Raw genomic sequence first — 16,729 nt, 5'->3', positions numbered from 1 at the left:
GGCAGCAAATCATTCGCCAGAGCTGATGGAGCTGCCGCAATGGGATCCGCCCGCCTCGAGCAGCACATGACCGCCATTGGACATGTTGAGAGCCTGCGGCGGATAGCCAAAGGCATGGCTGCTCAATGGGGTGCCGGTGGGACTGTCCAGATCGAGCGAGGGATTGATGCGTTTCTCCTTCTGCCGGCGATTGCAGAACCAGACGCGCACCACCTCCTTGTCCATGTGCAGGCGCTCCGACAGCTGATTGATCTCCTCCGAGGTGGGCTTGCAGTTCAGCACGAACGCCTGCTCGAGAGCGCCGCGTATGGTCGTCTCGATGGAGGTGCGCTTCTTGCGCCGCCTACCCAATATGCTCTCCGGCGTGCTGGACAGATTGGTGGTCATCGTATTGATATTGAAGACGCCGCCCGCCGACTTGGCCACACTCGAGTCGGCGTCCTCCAGCCACTTTTGCAGCAGCGGCTTCAGCTTGCACATGTTCTTGAAGCTGAGATTGAGGGCCTCGAAGCGCGAAATGGTCGTCTGGGAGAAATCGTTGCCATAGAGCTTGCCCATGGCCAGGCCGACATCGCCCTGGGTGAAGCCGAGCTTGATGCGACGCTGCTTGAACGTCTTGGCGAACTGCTCCAGCTCCTCCAGATCGGTGGTCTCCTCCGGTGACTGCTCCAGTTTGGTGGCCATCACAGCGGCCACTGTGGCGCCGCTAGCCAACGGCTTGGGCGTGCTCGAGGCAGTTGTCGTCGTCGTCATCGTCTGCTGCTGCTGCTGCTGCATGCTGGGCGTATTGGGCGTCAGAACGGCGCTGCTTAGGCCCAGACCTGCCGCCGCCAGGGAATTGGGCGGCGTGCGTTGCGCCTGCTGCGGCTCCATGGAACGCGCGACAGGACTCAGCGAGGGACTGCGCAGCGGCGACTTGCTCAGCGGCGTGGAATAGTGCCGCGAGGGCAGCGACTCGCTGGGCGTGGTCAGCTGCTGATCCCGCTGCTGCTTGAGCTGCTGCAGCGCCTGGAACTGGGCCAGCGCTTGGAGCGAGTTCTGCAGCAGAAACTGTGTCGCCAGATTGGGATTGGGAAATGCGTCGGGCGCCAGTTGACGCACCATCTCGATGTAGCTGTGCAGCTGCAGCTGCAGCGCCTGGTGCATATCCTCCGGCCCGAAGCCCAGCGGCGCTGTTGGCGGCAGGCCCACTCCGGCGGGCGGCGTGGCTGCGGCGGCAGACTGTGCCGCGAGCGCAGTCTCGGCCGTGTGCTCCAGGGCCAAGCGCTTGGCCGCTGGCGAAACGCTGCGCGCCAAATTGAGCACCTCGTTCTCCATGTCGGCATCCAATTGGCGTGCGCTGCGTTTGCTGCTCAAATTCTGTGCCACATCCGCCTCCAGCTCGTCCTCCTCCTCCTCCTCCTCGTAGCTCTTGCCGCAGTCTGTAAAGAAAAGAGGGAAATTTGAGTTATTTGTGGATTAATTTTATATGAATAGTTTTTAATCACATAAGGGCAAATGATTGACTACTGATTGATTGATTGATTGATGGACTGGCTAACTGATTGAGAGACTGATTGGCTGTCTCTTTGGTTTATTAATGATTGATGCAGAGCTTAAAGGACTGCCTGATTGATAGAGTGAATCGCTGACTGATTGATTATTGATTGTTCACTGATTGACTAACTGATTGACTGACTGATTGACTGACTAACTGACTGACTCACTGATTGATTTACTTACTGATTGCTAACCGGGCTGCTTCACTAACTGATTGAATGACTGATTGACCGGTTTATTGATTGCTTGATAGATCAACTGACTTAGTCATTAGCTGATTGATTGACTGACTGTTGAATGATTGATTGACCACTTCACCAATCGATTGACTGATTGACTGACGGGCTTACTGACTGATGGACTGTGTGATTAAATGAACGATTGAATCACAAATTGATTCATTGCTTGACTGTCTAACTCACTGACTGATTGAATGACTGATTGGTTGATCGACTGTCAAATTCCAGCTCGGCTTCAGCTTGAACTGAAGTGATAACACTTTGACCGGGCAATGCCGGTTAATTTTGGCAAGCTTTTATATCAATTTTATGTATATTCTGTTGTTAAATATATATATTTTTTCAATTTTCCAACTCAATGAAGTTGCAAGTAGCCAGGACATAGCAGGACAACACGCGTCGCATAATTCAATTCCCCAATTCACCAGCCCCCCGCCCCCCCCCCCCCTGTCTCCTCCTTGCCTTCACGACTGGTCAGAGGCACGCCCCCCGCCTCGGGGCAAGTTTTCAATATTTCTGCTATTTTAAGGCAAATTTTATTCAATCTTCCAGTTGAATGCGCCTTCTGCTTAGTCCTTGGCCGCGTTGTTGTCCTGCGGTTAGCTGCTGCATTGCCGATAGACGCTCAAGCGGAAGGGTTTGCTTTGTGGCACGCCCAGCTGCCCGAACGCCCCCTCCCTGGCCCATAGACTAGATCAAAATTCAATCATGCATAATAATTGAAAAATCGCCGGCACAGGACGCAGCACACAGGACGTAGAAAGCCATGGAAAGCTTTTCACAACTTTTTGTTTTTGCGTTTTTCTTTCAATATTTCGTTTTTTCTCTGGTTTTTTTTTTTTGGAGATCTGCCCAGCTCAAATTTCATAATGTGTCATGAGCATTTATTGAGCATCAATTGCCTTTAGAATTTGGAATATCAAAGCATATTCAAGAACTTCCTGTAAGAGAATCCACACGAACTTCGGTCAAGGATCAACAAAGCGCAAGGTTCAGAAATATTCTTTGTGTGTGGCAAACAATATGAAAATTCATTTGCGATTTAATATTTTATGAGGAAATGTATTTTCAATTGAGAAACGTATTTCTCAAATTAAAAAATATAATTTTTATAATACAATTTTTGAGTATATTTGAGTATTTTTGGCAAATATTTCATTAAATTAAGTTAAATTTTTGCATAATAATGTTGGAAATTTCGATAAATATGCGAATATTCCAAAACGAAGCTTCCCATTTTGAAAATGCGCTTTCAGGCTTAGAGCAATTTGTAAAGTTACAAAAAAAAATATGTTGCATTTTTTTTGGAGAATAACGTCAACCCCTCTTAGCCATAATTTCGACCTGTTTAAAACGATTTCGTTTATGGGGTTCGGTTTGTTTAAAGCGGCTTTACAGCTAGTCAGTTCTGGTAAAGGGATTAGAACTTTGATTTTCGATGCGGGTGTTCGTTTAGGGGAGGGCGGGGGGGAGGGGTTGGGAGTTGTAAACTTTCGAATACGCCCGATTATGTATGTGGGCAGCTGTTTTTATGACTTGTGTTGTTAGCGCAAAGAATCGGCTAATATAATTAGCAGAGAACGCAGTCAGCTTTAAAAATAAAAAAAAAAATAAAAAAAAGTCACATAACTACATAAGGGTTTAAACCCGGCCCTCCGCCCCTGGCGCTGCAAGCAACCCCCTGTTGTTGGCATTTTTCAAAACAATTCGTTACAATTGCGCACAAGCCGAGGATTTTCATTTTTATGTTTAGATGATTTTTGAACAGGGTAAAACCCGGAATGCAATTTGTGATTGGCGTAAAAAGGGTTTCTATGCTAAAACCGAATAAAGGGAGCTGCCCGCGTTGCATTGTTGCACACGCGGAAAGTCAAGAAGCTGCAGGCTATAAACTATTGTCGCTCTGGCAGCGGGCAGCGGGCAGCGGGCAGTAGGGCCCTGCAGCGACAAGGCACCAAGTTCAGAGTTTGAATCTCCAACTCGTCGATCGAATCGGTAACCAGGTGATGCTGTGTTTTGTCTTTGCCTCAGCAGATGTACTGCCCCGGCCCCTCTGCCTCTGGTCGCACACAATGGCCAAATGTGTGAATGTTTCCACTGACAAATGAAGTGTTGCTGCACTCTCGCACGTCTCTCTCTCGCTTGTCTCTCGCTTCGCTCGTTTTGGTGCTGCATTTAGGGGTTGTTCGCTCGTGGGGTGTTGCCTTTTTTTTTCCCTTTTTCCCTTCTTTGCGGGAATGCAACGGCGCAAAGTGCGTGGCGATTTATGGGAAAAGATAAAACCGAACGCAAATGTGCACATACATTTATTTGTATGCTGTGCATGTGCTCAAACTATCCAATTATGCGCGCTGCATATTACAGGGTAGCTAACTTAAACATTATTAACTTTCCTTAATACCCTATACCAAAGACAATGTAAACACTGAGAAAGCAAATAGCCTGGCTTTTCATATGGCTTTTTCCACTTCTCTCCAAAAGCCAGACAATCAGTTATTATATTGTCTTTGCCTATACCCTATGTCAGGGCAGGAAACTGTGTTGTTTACAGTCTGTTTCTTTACTAAAAGTTACCCTGGAATGCAGCGCCGAGCTGTCGAGCATTCCAACTTTCCTGCGGCTATGCTCCTTTTTTCCTTTATAGCCTATACCTTATGTCAGAACAATACGTTCTCGATAAACTTCGTTGTTTACGTTCCATTCTTTATGAAGTTTTCAGGGCTTAAATATGACATGAAAAAGTGCGTATATACCAAAGCCCAAGGCTCTACCTCTAAAAATGAGTTCTTAACCATTTTGGCAGACTTTTCTTGTAGTTATCCAAAAAATGATATAGTTCTTATCAGCATAAGCTCTACAAGAAACTGCATACCAAGTTTGGTGTAAATAACTCTTATAGTTCTCGAGTTAAGCGTATACATATGCATGTATACAAGCTTAAAGAATGGGCTAAAGCTTGAGCTACTTTTATCTACATAAAAAAGTCTAGAGTTCTTCCGAAAGTAAAATACCCCTTGATTCAAGTACATATTGCAATTGTATTACATTTTGCACGCTTTCTCAACAATATATATCTGTTACATATTCCCAAAACTCCTTCATCATATTTGCCTCTGGCAACCACTTCAACTCTTTTTAAATTGAAAGTCCCATGAAACCACAAATAAAAACACCAAGCGAAACGCCCTCGTAACGCCCCCGCTTAAGCAGCGCGCATCCAATCAATAAAAAAAAGAGCAAAAAAAAAAGAAAAGAAAAGCAAACAGGAACCGCTGATTATAATATCATATTGTCGAGAGGCTTGTCGCACAAATTACCCTATCAAAGGCCAACAATTAGCTTCACGCAACCTAATCCTTTCGGGCCCAACCCCGGGGCGGCAGAGGCATGCAATTTGAATTTGAAGAGTCAGTCAACAAGTGGCACTTAAAAAGCCGCGTAACCCTGACGGCGTGGTTAGGGTTACGCCAAAACAATTTGCCGCACGCTTAACACCTCGTTGCTATTCAAATGATATGTTAAACAGGCGCAGGCAGCAACAGTTGATTGGCTACCCTAACCCTGCCTCGCCTCACTTCAACCCAAACTCAAATAGGCAGCAACCCTTTTTTTTTTATGAAGGGTTCACTTTCTGTTGTTTGTTTGCTGTCGTTTGCTGTTGTGACATAATTTAAATAAACGCGCGACCCGTTAATTTGCGTAAACCAATGAGAATGCAAGTTTAATTGTGTATGGCAACCCTGTTCAGTGTTTATTTAAATGAGGGTTGCCATTCAAATTTAGTACTCATCGAGGGTTGGGCGAAACAAGCGCTATGCATGTTTTTGCATAGATTAGCCGCGCTTTGTTATGCTCCGAGAGGGAGGGAGGTTAGGGAAGAGGGGGGGGGGGGGGGTAGGGGGCGAGTAGTTAAAGGTCATCAGTTAGGGTCGCCTCGCTTACATAATTGCTGGCACAATCAAATTTAAATGCGCAGTTGTTGCCAAAAGACGATACGAAATTTACATTTTGACAAATTGTTATTTTCATTTTGTTTGTTAGGGTTTCGCCCCGACGGTGCGGGGTAACAACAACTCAGGCGGGGGTTCGACGGGGTCAAAAGTGTGCGTGTGTGTGTGTGCGTGTGCATTGTGTGTATAACCTTTTGCATATGCTGTGGGGGTTGTTAGCATACTTGAATAGTTTCAGAACTCCCGCAAATTTCGCCAGGGTTGCAACTGCGCTTTGTTTTGAGATGTGGGTGTGCGACATTACGCAGCATCTGTGTGTGTGTGTGTGTGGAAGGGGGAAGGGAACCGCTTCAAAAACGACAATTCGCAACATTTTTGTTTAAAATCTAAACTGGGATAGAAGTATATATATACATATACATATATTCTCATTGAACAGTCGAGTAGTTAGATCTATATATAGTTATAGATATATAAGTATATGAACTTGTATTTAGATATTCCCACGACTAACTTTTGTCTAATAATAAGCGAAAAAGCCTTTTACAGCACTAAAATTCTTTTAAGTGCATGCATTTTGCATTTTTCACTACTGAAATTCTCTTCTTGGCATTTGTATAAGATTTTTCAAGCGTGTTTGTGAATTTCTTAAGTTTTTATTCGGAAAGTCTAACATGAGGCTTTTCCAACACTGAAATTAATTTTTCGCCCAACACTTGAAAAATAAGCATTTTGCAACACTGAAAGTTGTTTAATGCGCATTTCAATTGCATTTTTCGAATATTTTTGTAGAAAATTGATTGATTGATTTCTTCTTTAAAGCGTCCTGAAAACACTTTTTTAGCACTTTTCAACACTGCAACTTTGTGTAGCGCAGATTTTAATTCAAATTTTCAAAGAATTTAGTAGAAAATGACTTGATTTTCTATTTACTCTGGTGCCTGCCTAGGACCCTATATCATTTAAGGGTTTTAGAGTCGCACTTTAGTCACGTGCATAGCAGCAGCGGCTACCTAAGCCCGAGTCCCGATTCCCGAGCGCCTAACCCAGTGACAGACACTCGACTGGCACGCTCTGAGCTCGGGCTGAGCCTCAGGCTCATCCTTCGCCTCGAGCTGCATTTGCCGGATGTGGGGTTGTCTTTGTCGTTGTTGTTGTTGCTGTTGCTGTTGTTGCATATCCTTTTCAGAAAACTATAAAATTTGCCCATAACTCCCTACCCGTTGCAGCCCCGACCCAACCGTACAGAGAGACATCAATAAATTGGCTACGTAGCCCGTGTGAGTAATCAATTTTGCCACAAAGTAGCCACGTTCCACGCGACCAAAAATGGCAAATCGTAACCCTAAACATAGTTTCTGTTTTCATTTTGGTGCATGTCTGCTGAATGTTGGCAAAGGATTACGAGCATACCTGATAGAGATCGCAGGGGAGATGGCGGTGTCGGTGAGTTTGACATGTGTCGCATAACTGCAAAGAAATGAAAGACAAAAAAGAACCAAATGTAAATGATAAATTCTTGCGGTTCGAGCAGGCTGTTTGCCAAAGAAATTCCACGAAATGTGAGAATTCAAAATGAAATTACAACTAATTTTGGTATTTTCAAATTAATTAAATAAAAATCTGCAAAAAAAAGAAGAATTTTCAAGCAGACTTGCCGAGAGAATATGCCAGTACAGATCTATGGATAGGTTATACTACTCTTAGTTATCGATAGGGTCTGCAGCTGCCTATCGATAGAGCAGAGTGTGGCCTATCGATTTGCATATGGAAATGCATATCGATACTTGTAGTACTAAGCTGTCAATTGCTTAAAGTTATTTATCGATAGGGTATTGAGTTGTATTTGTAATGCTTATCGAGAGAGTATTGCATTGTCTATCAATAAATTTTGAGCTGTCTATCGATAGCACATGCTGAGGTCTATCGATTGCACATGGAAAGCATATTAATATATTTCAAAGTCTTAAACTTGTTTATCGACAGATCATCGAGTCTTATCTATCGATAGCACCGTTGTCTATCGATTGAACTTTACAATGTTTATCGATTATTGAACTCTCTCCCCCAAAACGTGCTGCACGCTTCCTGCATCCTGTTTGCAGGCACGGCTTTCAATTTATGGCACAGCGCAGTTCTGTTTGGTGGTTGCAGTTGGGGTCTTCGTCTGGGTGTTGTCTGTTTTTGGCGAGTGTCTGTGACACACACACACTTGCACACACAATCGTACACACACGTGCACACACACATTCTGGTCATCGTTTGTCCATTTGGTCTGCTTGGCTGCCCTCTGTCCACTTGGCTCGTAAAATGTCCATTAGTATTTACGGTGCTTCGTTTCAGTGTAACATGCAAAAATTTCCTTGTCTAGCGATGTCCTTTGAGTGGTGTCCTTCGAGTTTAGCGAGCGCTGTAAACTTGTTTTTAAGAGCTCCTCACGCTCGCTTTATGCCTGCCAAACGTCACGTCAACAGCTCAGCGATGAAATCAGCATGAAGTCAAATTAAACTTGAATACTTGGAAGTCTTTAAATCGTAAAGTTTGAACAGGAAATTGCATTTGTAATTCGTTTTCTGGCGTACAAATATATCGATACTTTAGGATTTGGATTAGATTCTAGAGAGCATCTACTTTATGCTCTGCGTCACGATCTTGAATATCGATTTGGTAACATGCTTTTTTAAGCATAACTCGAGAACTATAAGAGCTATAACTATAAGAGTTTCTTGTATACGATTTTCAGATTCAAAGTATTTCACATTTGGCATATGTCTGCCCTTTCCTCAGCTTTAAGGATAGGTCTTGGCGCTTTGGTATATATACATTTTTGTATGAAGTATTTCAGTTCTGAGAGTTTCATCGAGATCGGACTATAAACAGCCAAGTTACATAAGGAGGCATATCGTATAGTGTGTGTATTTGCATGAAAGGCAGCTAAAATGCTTCTAAGGGCAACTTCACACTAGTTTCTAGGGTATCTGCTAGTCGAAAAGCGACTTCTCACTTTCACTTTGCGCATATCTTCGCCCTTTGCTCATCTTTAAAGCTAGGTCTTAGGTTTTGGGGTATCTTTTAGTCGTGCACTCCCGTTTAGTTTCTCTTTGCTTATCTTTACTCAGAATAGCTTATTGGGGCATTATCATATCTAACCAGCACATGGAACTATTTCTCTGGCTATCTATGCAAAATCCAGTTACACACACACGCACACACACACGCACACACATAGGTTACTTTGAATACACACATATGTGTCTCCGGCCTCGTCGTGTCCACCCTGTGGCCGAGTTTTTTGTTGGGTTTTTTTGCTTTGCAAAGTAGATATTAAATTTATAGCTCCCCCGGGGCGTAAACAATGTGTCCCATACTTGACTAAGCGGGCAGGACACACACACACACACACACGCACACACACACTCGGATTGGGTAAAAAAAGGCGACATATTTTTACGACAATATATGGGCAGACGAAATGCCTTGGAATCCTTGTGCATAATGCTTCAGCCTGACATTATAAATATACAGATTACCCCATTGGACACTCGTAATGGATGGTGGGAGGTTGCCGGTTCGAATTCTCGCAGTGTTCGAAGTCCTCTGACATTAAAGACTTGGCGCTAATCTGCATGTTACACACTGTTTGTGTGTGTGTCTGTGTGTGTGTGTGTGTTATTTTGCCTTCAGGCAATTAAAAAGGCAAAGGCATTTCCTTGCACCTAAGGCTTAAATGTAATTACACAAAATTTGGCTTTTGTGGTGTTCTTTTTCTTCTTCTTCTTCTCTTTTTTATGACCAGGAAAATTAAGGAAAAATTGCACGCCTCACAGTGAGAAAAAAAGAAGACGCAGCTTTGTTTTTTTTCTCTGCCCATTTTTTAAAGGACATATGCCTGATGTGCCTTGCCTTTTGTGTGTGTGTGTGTGTGTGTGTGTGAATGCAAATACCTGAGGCACAGGTAAAAAAGGACAACGGCCACAGGACTCTGTGCGGGATGCAAATGCCAACAAAATAATGATCACACGCACAGTGGGGTGCGGCATCTGCATCAGCAACAGCAGGAGATGCCGCTCATGATGCCGAATCAAAACTATACCAAATGCCATGAAATTGAAGATCTCGATATGGAAATGAAAATGAAAATGGAAATCGAAATTCTATGCCTCACAATTCAATAGGTGCGGGCGTGCGTCTTTTGTAATCAGCTCTGGCGGCATTTGGTTGCAAGGTTGAGTTTTTCCTGCACAATTTTTCCGAAAGTGAAAGCCACAGGTGGAGGGAGAAGGAGGTGGAGGTACAAGAAGATTAAGACCTGATTACGATTTCTTATGGGCATAAACTGTTTCCTAGTTAATATGTATATAAAAGCCTAAACTAAGTTTTTAGAGTAGTAAAGTTTTTCTCTGAGTTTTCATGAGAATAAGTGAAGCTTTAAGGACAAAAAATGCTCTTGATTTCAGCTCTTAATTCTAAATAAATTTATATAAATATATTAAAGCTTTATTTAATAGCCCAAAAGAAGTGAAAAGCGCTATACAAAACTCAAGTCTAGCTTTAAAGCTGCACAAAAGAGCTTTGCCTGAAAGCTCGTTAATGTGCTTTAAGAGTTTTTTAATTCAGGTAATATACAATCTTAAGAAAAATTATTATTTTTATAGTCTCCATTAAAACATGAAGCTGGAACTGCAAAACTTATAAAGCTTTTATTGTGCCTGAAAGCTTGTTTCTATTTTGCTTAAAATTGTTTTACTTTTGTTTACTTAACTTGCAAATGCCCAACATTTAAATCATTTAAATTAATCTAGAGAAATGTAAACCTTCAAGTATTAAAAATTATTTGAATCTTTTTCAACAAAAACTGAAATCAAGCTTTTTAGGTGAAAGCTTTAAAAATTGTTGCATCAAAATAAGGTTATTTAAGCAAAATAGTTGAAAATTGATTCATTTTCAATATGAATATGAATATGATAATCCATCCATGATATCCACTGAAGAGGCCCAGATTTATCAGATTTTAGGAATGACCCACAATTATTTTAGGCACAGCTTGAAAAGATACTAGATTAAGCTTGAAAGCTATTGAGTAAACTTTTAGTAAGCCTAATTAACTAGAAAATCACAAGACATTTGAACACACAAAAAGTATTCAAAAAAAACGTAAAAAAAGAACAGAGCTCAGTCTAGGAGTCAAGCCTAGCTTTAAAGCTGCATCTGGCAACGCCGCGATAAGCTTGCGCCAAGTGGCAACCCTGTCGTATGCTAATTAATTGAGAATTTGTTTTGTGTTTTTTGCCTACATGAGTTCTCAAGATCCTTGCGCTGCTTGATGAGACGCACGCTTCGTTCTGCGGCCGCATTATCCAATTCCAATTTGTTGCTGGCCTCTGCCGCGGCCTCTGCTTGCGTTGTTGTTGTTGCTGCGGCGGCAGCGGCTGCGCTTGTTGTTGTTGTTGTTGTTTTGGTGGCATCCCATAAGCGGCGCTGCTGTTGCTGCTGTAGCACCATCATTTTAAGTTTTTTTCGCTTTTCTTTCTTTTTTTTTCAGTTTTATGAATATATAATTTTGTGCATGTACAAAATTTCACAGAATTTTTGGCACTGGTGCGTTTATTTTTGTTGTTTTTTATGTAAATGTGAGAGCTGTCAAATGTGCTCTACGTAATTTGCAAGTCACAGCAGAACGCGCGCGCGCACAGCGTTGCCAGCTAGTTTTTCAATTTAAATATTTAATAACAATAACAATAATGACAAGAACACACAACAACAATTGGCGGCTGCGTTTGCCTGTGCCGAACCGACTTCGTTCGCTTGCCGAATGCAACTGAAAAACGAAGGCAACGCGCAGCCAGCGACAAACGGTACAAAATGCTGCAGTTACGTTCGCTGCCGCCGCAGGCAGCACTGTGTGCGTGTGTGTGTGAGTGCATGCTTTATGATTTGCAGCAGCAGTTGTCGTTGTCGTTGTCGTTGTCGTTGTAGTTGTAGTTCTCTATTTTTTTTTGTTTTCTCCTCTTGCCTAGTTTTCTTTGTTGCCATTTACACTCACTCTCTGGCATACATTTGCTTACGGCTTTGCACTCAAACTGGCAACTCGTAGCTCGAGCTACTCGAGCGCATCAACCCTGCACCGTTAGAGCGTCTGTGTGAGTGTGGAACGTATTTGCGTGTGTTGCCTGCATTCTGATTAGACTTTTGTTGTCATTGTTTGGCGACTGGCCTGCACCTTCTGCGCTGCCCCTGCACAGTTTTGTGCATTAGCATAGAGTTTGAGTTTAATGGGTGTGGCCAGTGCTCACTCACTCACTCGCTCGCTCGCTCTCTCTCGCTCTCTCACTCACTCACTCACTCACTCTTTCTATATGCATGCATGCAGGCAGCGCTGCGACGTTGCGCAGTTTTGCCGTTAACTGTTTCTTTTGCATATTCCCTGTGCTTTCTCTTATTGCACTCAAGTACATACATCATAATTAAGATGTTGTGTGTGTGTGTGTGTGCGTGAGCGAGTAAAGGTGTTTGAGCTTATTGGACTTTACATGGAGCATATATGCATGAGTGTCTGTGTGTGTGTGTGCATTAGTATATAAATGGAAGGAATTGAGCAGAATGCAGATGTATGCAATGCTATTTACATATGTATGTGCACACATGCATGTGTGTGTGTGTGTGTGTCTATGCTTTTGAGCCAAATTTCTTTAGGAGGTGGGGAATATTTTTGTTGTATTTTCTGTGATCATTTCTTCACAATTATTTGTACTATAATTTTAGTTATTAATTTTATTTTCTAGTTTTCTTAATAAATACAATTTTTTTTTATGAATATTTCTATTCATTTAAACAGACAAAGCGCAGAGAATTTATGCAAAACTCTATGAAATAGTTGAACAGAATTCAATAAATGTTAAATAGACGCTTTTAATATATAAAATACCAACTTTTTTTATGATTGCAAATAATGGAAGTGATTCGAGAATTGTATAATTAATTATTTGTTAACTTTGTCGTAGGGAAATCTAAGAAAAAGGACTAGAAGTTTAATATTTCTTTGGATTTGCATGGAAGAAATGCTCATAATTTGGATGAAGATTTTATTCTATATTTTGCTAGACATATTTGTATATTTATTTACATAGATTATTATATATTTATTTATTTTTTATTTATTTATCAATTTAATTTATAAATTATTTATTATAAATGCTTTTAATTAGTTAAATAAATTCCATGCCATTATATGCATATTATAAACATTAATTTTTCAATTTTAATCTTTTTTGTTTTTAGATAAATTTTCAACGCGACGAATTTGTCTGCAAATAAGTCTAATCAAAGTAAGTCTTCCTATTCATATACATATATATCTATATAAATACATGTAAACATTTATGGGCTGTCATTGTACCTGAAATCTGAACTGAGAAACGCTCAAAATGAAGCTATTTTTTTTGGGAATATTATATAAACACAAAATCCATTCATATAAACATCAGCGCAGTTGTTGCGTTGCGAGTGTTGGGGAATAATTACAAAAACAGTTGTTCTTCTTCTTGCTATTTTTTGTTGTTGTTGTTTTCTACATAAGAAAGCTCCGTTCTGTGTGTGTGTGTGTGTGTGTTGGGGCTGGGGTTGGGCTTGTGGGGGGTGGGGTCTAGGTTTTTGCTGCACGGCAAAAGGAGAAACTCGAGAACATTTGCCAGTTGCAAGCGACGTGTGCGATGTGTTCATAAGAATGGGGAAAAGGGGAAGCGGGAGTGGTTAGAGGATGGAGCAGACTAGTGGCTAGGGGTCTGGAGGGGGGGGGGGGGGGGGGGGGGGACGTTGCCTCGGTGACAGCGCATACATTTTATGATTATGAGTGGGCAGAAAGAACTGCAACTGGGATTGCAGCGCCGGCTGTGCCGTTTGCTTGAAAACAGTTTGAATAAAACGAGCATGCGCGACTAGAAGATACTCTGTAACTAGCTGCAGAGCTGTTATCAGAAGAAAACCAAACTTTCCTCTAAGCACGCGACGTTCGTGAGGTTCTTGCCTCAAGTTCGCGTTGTCAAAGATTGATGCTTAAATAACTTCGGACTACAAAGTCCGATCTTTATGAAATTTAAGGAATCTTAATCTTACGAATACTAAAGTGTGCATATAGCAAAAATCAGGCTATATATGAGTAAGATGCAATATATATAACATTTTGATTATGCTTGTCTATATCTTTCCCTTCCAAGAATTTTTGTATCAGGTATAATGCTAACAATCTTTGTAATATCTGAGATGTGTGTTCCTGAACTATGTCAGAGCTGGAAATCTATATATGTCGATTTGGGGCAAATGGAAGCTGTTATCGAATAACTAAAGATTCTCCAGTTGAGCTTGATTAACGCGATTTCACATGCCAAAGTCTAAAGAAGCTAGGCTTTACAATCCTCGAGATCGAACGGAGGTGAGAACATGGCTATAACGCGTCGACTTTTGCTGCTGATCTGGAATACATATGCTTAAGCAATATACCCTGTTATATTGTGGCTCACTTTGCCAGCGTACAGGGTATAGGCCAAAGAAGAAATTAGAAAAAGTCTCGGCAAAAATGTGCAGGATATGCGCGCGGGTTTGCTTGTGTGTCTCGAAATGTTTTAATTAAAACTGCAAAAATTAATGTTGGACTCGAGCAGGATATGACTGACCGCAGCACGAAGCCCACCCCACTCCAACCCCGCCTCCCGCCCACTTTGCCGCACTTTGTCTGGCAGCATTAAAGTGCCAAAATGATTTAAGTGGAAGAAAAACACACACAGAGAGAGAGAGAAACGAGTCCGGAAAATCAATAGAGAATCTGCGTATAAAGCGTTCCCCTTTTTGCGTTTGAGAAAAACCGAACAACTGCCAACTAATTTCAATAGTTATCCTTTTGACTGCGCTGTCCTGTGTCCTGTGGCCTGCGGCCTGTGTCCTGTCCCATGCACGTAGCCTGATTAAACTTGTCACGGACTGAAACAAAAGATAAACAATCTGCAGTGCCCAGTGTCTGGGCAATTTGATTATTTGCCAAAAACAGACAGTTCGCAGTCTCAGACAGAGACGAACACAGAAAAGGGGGAGAGGGCGAGGGCGAGCGAGAGGGAGAGGGAGAGGCAGGGCGACACACAGGCAGACGAACGCATGTAAATATGCCACACAAAATGGGGGGCGGCAACAAAGTTTTGCCCCCCCAAAAAAAAAACATACACATTGTGAAATTAATCAAGAAAATAAACGCTTGGCAGCATCGCAAAGGGGACGGACGCACTTTGCATGAAAAACGCACAGACCAGCGAAGCAGAAACCTCAGTGGCTCGCGATGTTGCATTCAAAATGACAACCCAATTTGCGTGTTAAGTAAATAAGTTGAGACTAGTTCGAGTCCGAGTTCAATTTCCAGCTGCTTCTTGCTCTTCTCTTTAAGGGTTGCAGCTGTTTGCAAAGATTTCTTGAATTTCTGTTGCTTTGCTTTAAGTTCTACAACATTTGCACTTTCTGGAAACAAATGCCAAAGGCTTAACAATTTCTCTCACACATGTCTTTGCTCAACTGCGAAGAAAAGCGCGCCAAAATCGGGCACAAAATCGATCGCAAATCAAAGGCAAACCTCAAGAATAAAGAACAACAACAACAACAACAACAGCAACAAAATATTGTCCCTTTACTTCCGCATTTAAGCGCCGTCTTTGCTCTTCTTCTTGCCACTTAAACCTATTCCCAAATTCTGCCATTCTGTCATTAATGCTTATTGAATTCGACTTGCCGCAACAAAATGTTGCTGTCAAATGCAACCCTTCGCCCAAAAAAAAATAAAATGGGAAAAAATAGAAAAAATCTGCGCTGCATTTTCCTTGATTTTATTGTAAAAACTGTGAAGAAAATTGCGCGCCGAAATCAGGCAGAAAAAAAAAATGGGAAAAAAAATGTTGTTAAGAAACTCAAGGGTAAAAATTGAGGATCATTGTCAAGGATCATTACCAAAGATCCTGCACAGCTTAGCCACTTGTGCGGGGCGCTCTCTTCCTCTCTCACTCTCTCCCTCTGCCCCTCTCCCTCTCTCTTTAGGGCAGCGATCCCTGAGCAACCCCTAAACTCAGCCTGAATGCGCGTCAATAATGCGCAATTTTTTAATGTAAAAAAATTGAGAAATTCGTAAAAACTGGGCAAAATTGAAATTTTCTTGGTTCACTTTTTTTTTTCGGCTCGAACAATGCAATTTTTTTTGTTGGGTGATTTTTTTTGTGTCTTGCCTATTTTTTGGGTGATTTTTGTTGTTGTTTGTTTGTGATATTTTTTTTTTTGGTAGGGTGCGAGGGTAAGAAAGGCGGCCGCTTGATTAACTACGCTTTTGTCCTTTGTCCAATCTAACGGAATTTTCGCCAAATTTTCTCACAATTTTGAGAAGATTTCTTACCGTTATAGTTGGTTGTTTTTTCTTTCTCTTGCGTAAGCAACCCTTTCTGAGTGCATAAAATAATTATTAATTTTTAGTTTGAGTTTGGCTCAAAATTTTCTCAAAGTTTTTCGGGCTGCCAAGCCCAAAAGAAATTGGAAAATATATGCGAATATTTAAATTAATAAATAAAAAATATATATTTAAAAAAAAAATTATTGAAATATATATATTTTATAAAAAGTATTATACAAATTGTTTATTTAATTTTTAGCTAAGCCATATTAACTTTATATTTTTTATTATATTATTATTATTATGTTATTTAATTTTATTTATATATTTATTTATTTAATTAATTTTATATTTTATTCTATTTATTCTATTTTATTTTAATTTTTTCAATGGATTTTATATATTTTATTTATTTTTTTAACTATTTGGTTTATTTAATTTAATTTATTTATTTTTAAACTATTTGATTTATTTTATTTATTTTTCAACTATTTGATTTATTTTTTAACTATTTGATTTATTTAATTTAATTTATTTGATAAATTATTATTTATATATATTATTACTATTTTATTTATTTAATTTAATTT

General features: G+C 41.0%; 1 protein-coding gene across 2 annotated transcripts in view; it reads right to left on the bottom strand.

The window, feature by feature from the left end:
* The window catches only part of LOC115765508 (POU domain protein 2), an 11,270-nt gene extending 107 nt beyond the window's left edge, over positions 1-11,163 (bottom strand). The window contains exons 1-3 of one of the 2 annotated variants that reach the window (XM_030709125.1): positions 11,023-11,163; positions 7,142-7,198; positions 1-1,421 (exon numbers count right to left, since the gene is read on the bottom strand). The exon at positions 1-1,421 is cut by the window's left edge and continues 107 nt beyond it. In XM_030709125.1, the coding sequence (XP_030564985.1) occupies positions 10-1,421; positions 7,142-7,196 (1,467 nt within the window). In that variant the 5' untranslated portion in view covers positions 7,197-7,198; positions 11,023-11,163 and the 3' untranslated portion in view covers positions 1-9. The remainder of the gene's footprint in view (positions 1,422-7,141; positions 7,199-11,022) is intronic. The other variant, XM_030709126.1, reaches the window with a different exon arrangement.
* Between the last annotated feature and the right edge of the window lie 5,566 nt (positions 11,164-16,729).

Source organism: Drosophila novamexicana, unplaced genomic scaffold (assembly GCF_003285875.2).
Source record: "Drosophila novamexicana strain 15010-1031.04,08,12 unplaced genomic scaffold, DnovRS2.1 tig00000974-arrow-arrow-pilon, whole genome shotgun sequence".
NCBI lineage: Eukaryota > Metazoa > Arthropoda > Insecta > Diptera > Drosophilidae > Drosophila > Drosophila novamexicana.
The sequence above is the reverse complement of the archived record's forward strand: the minus strand, read 5'-3'. Positions and strand labels throughout refer to the sequence as shown.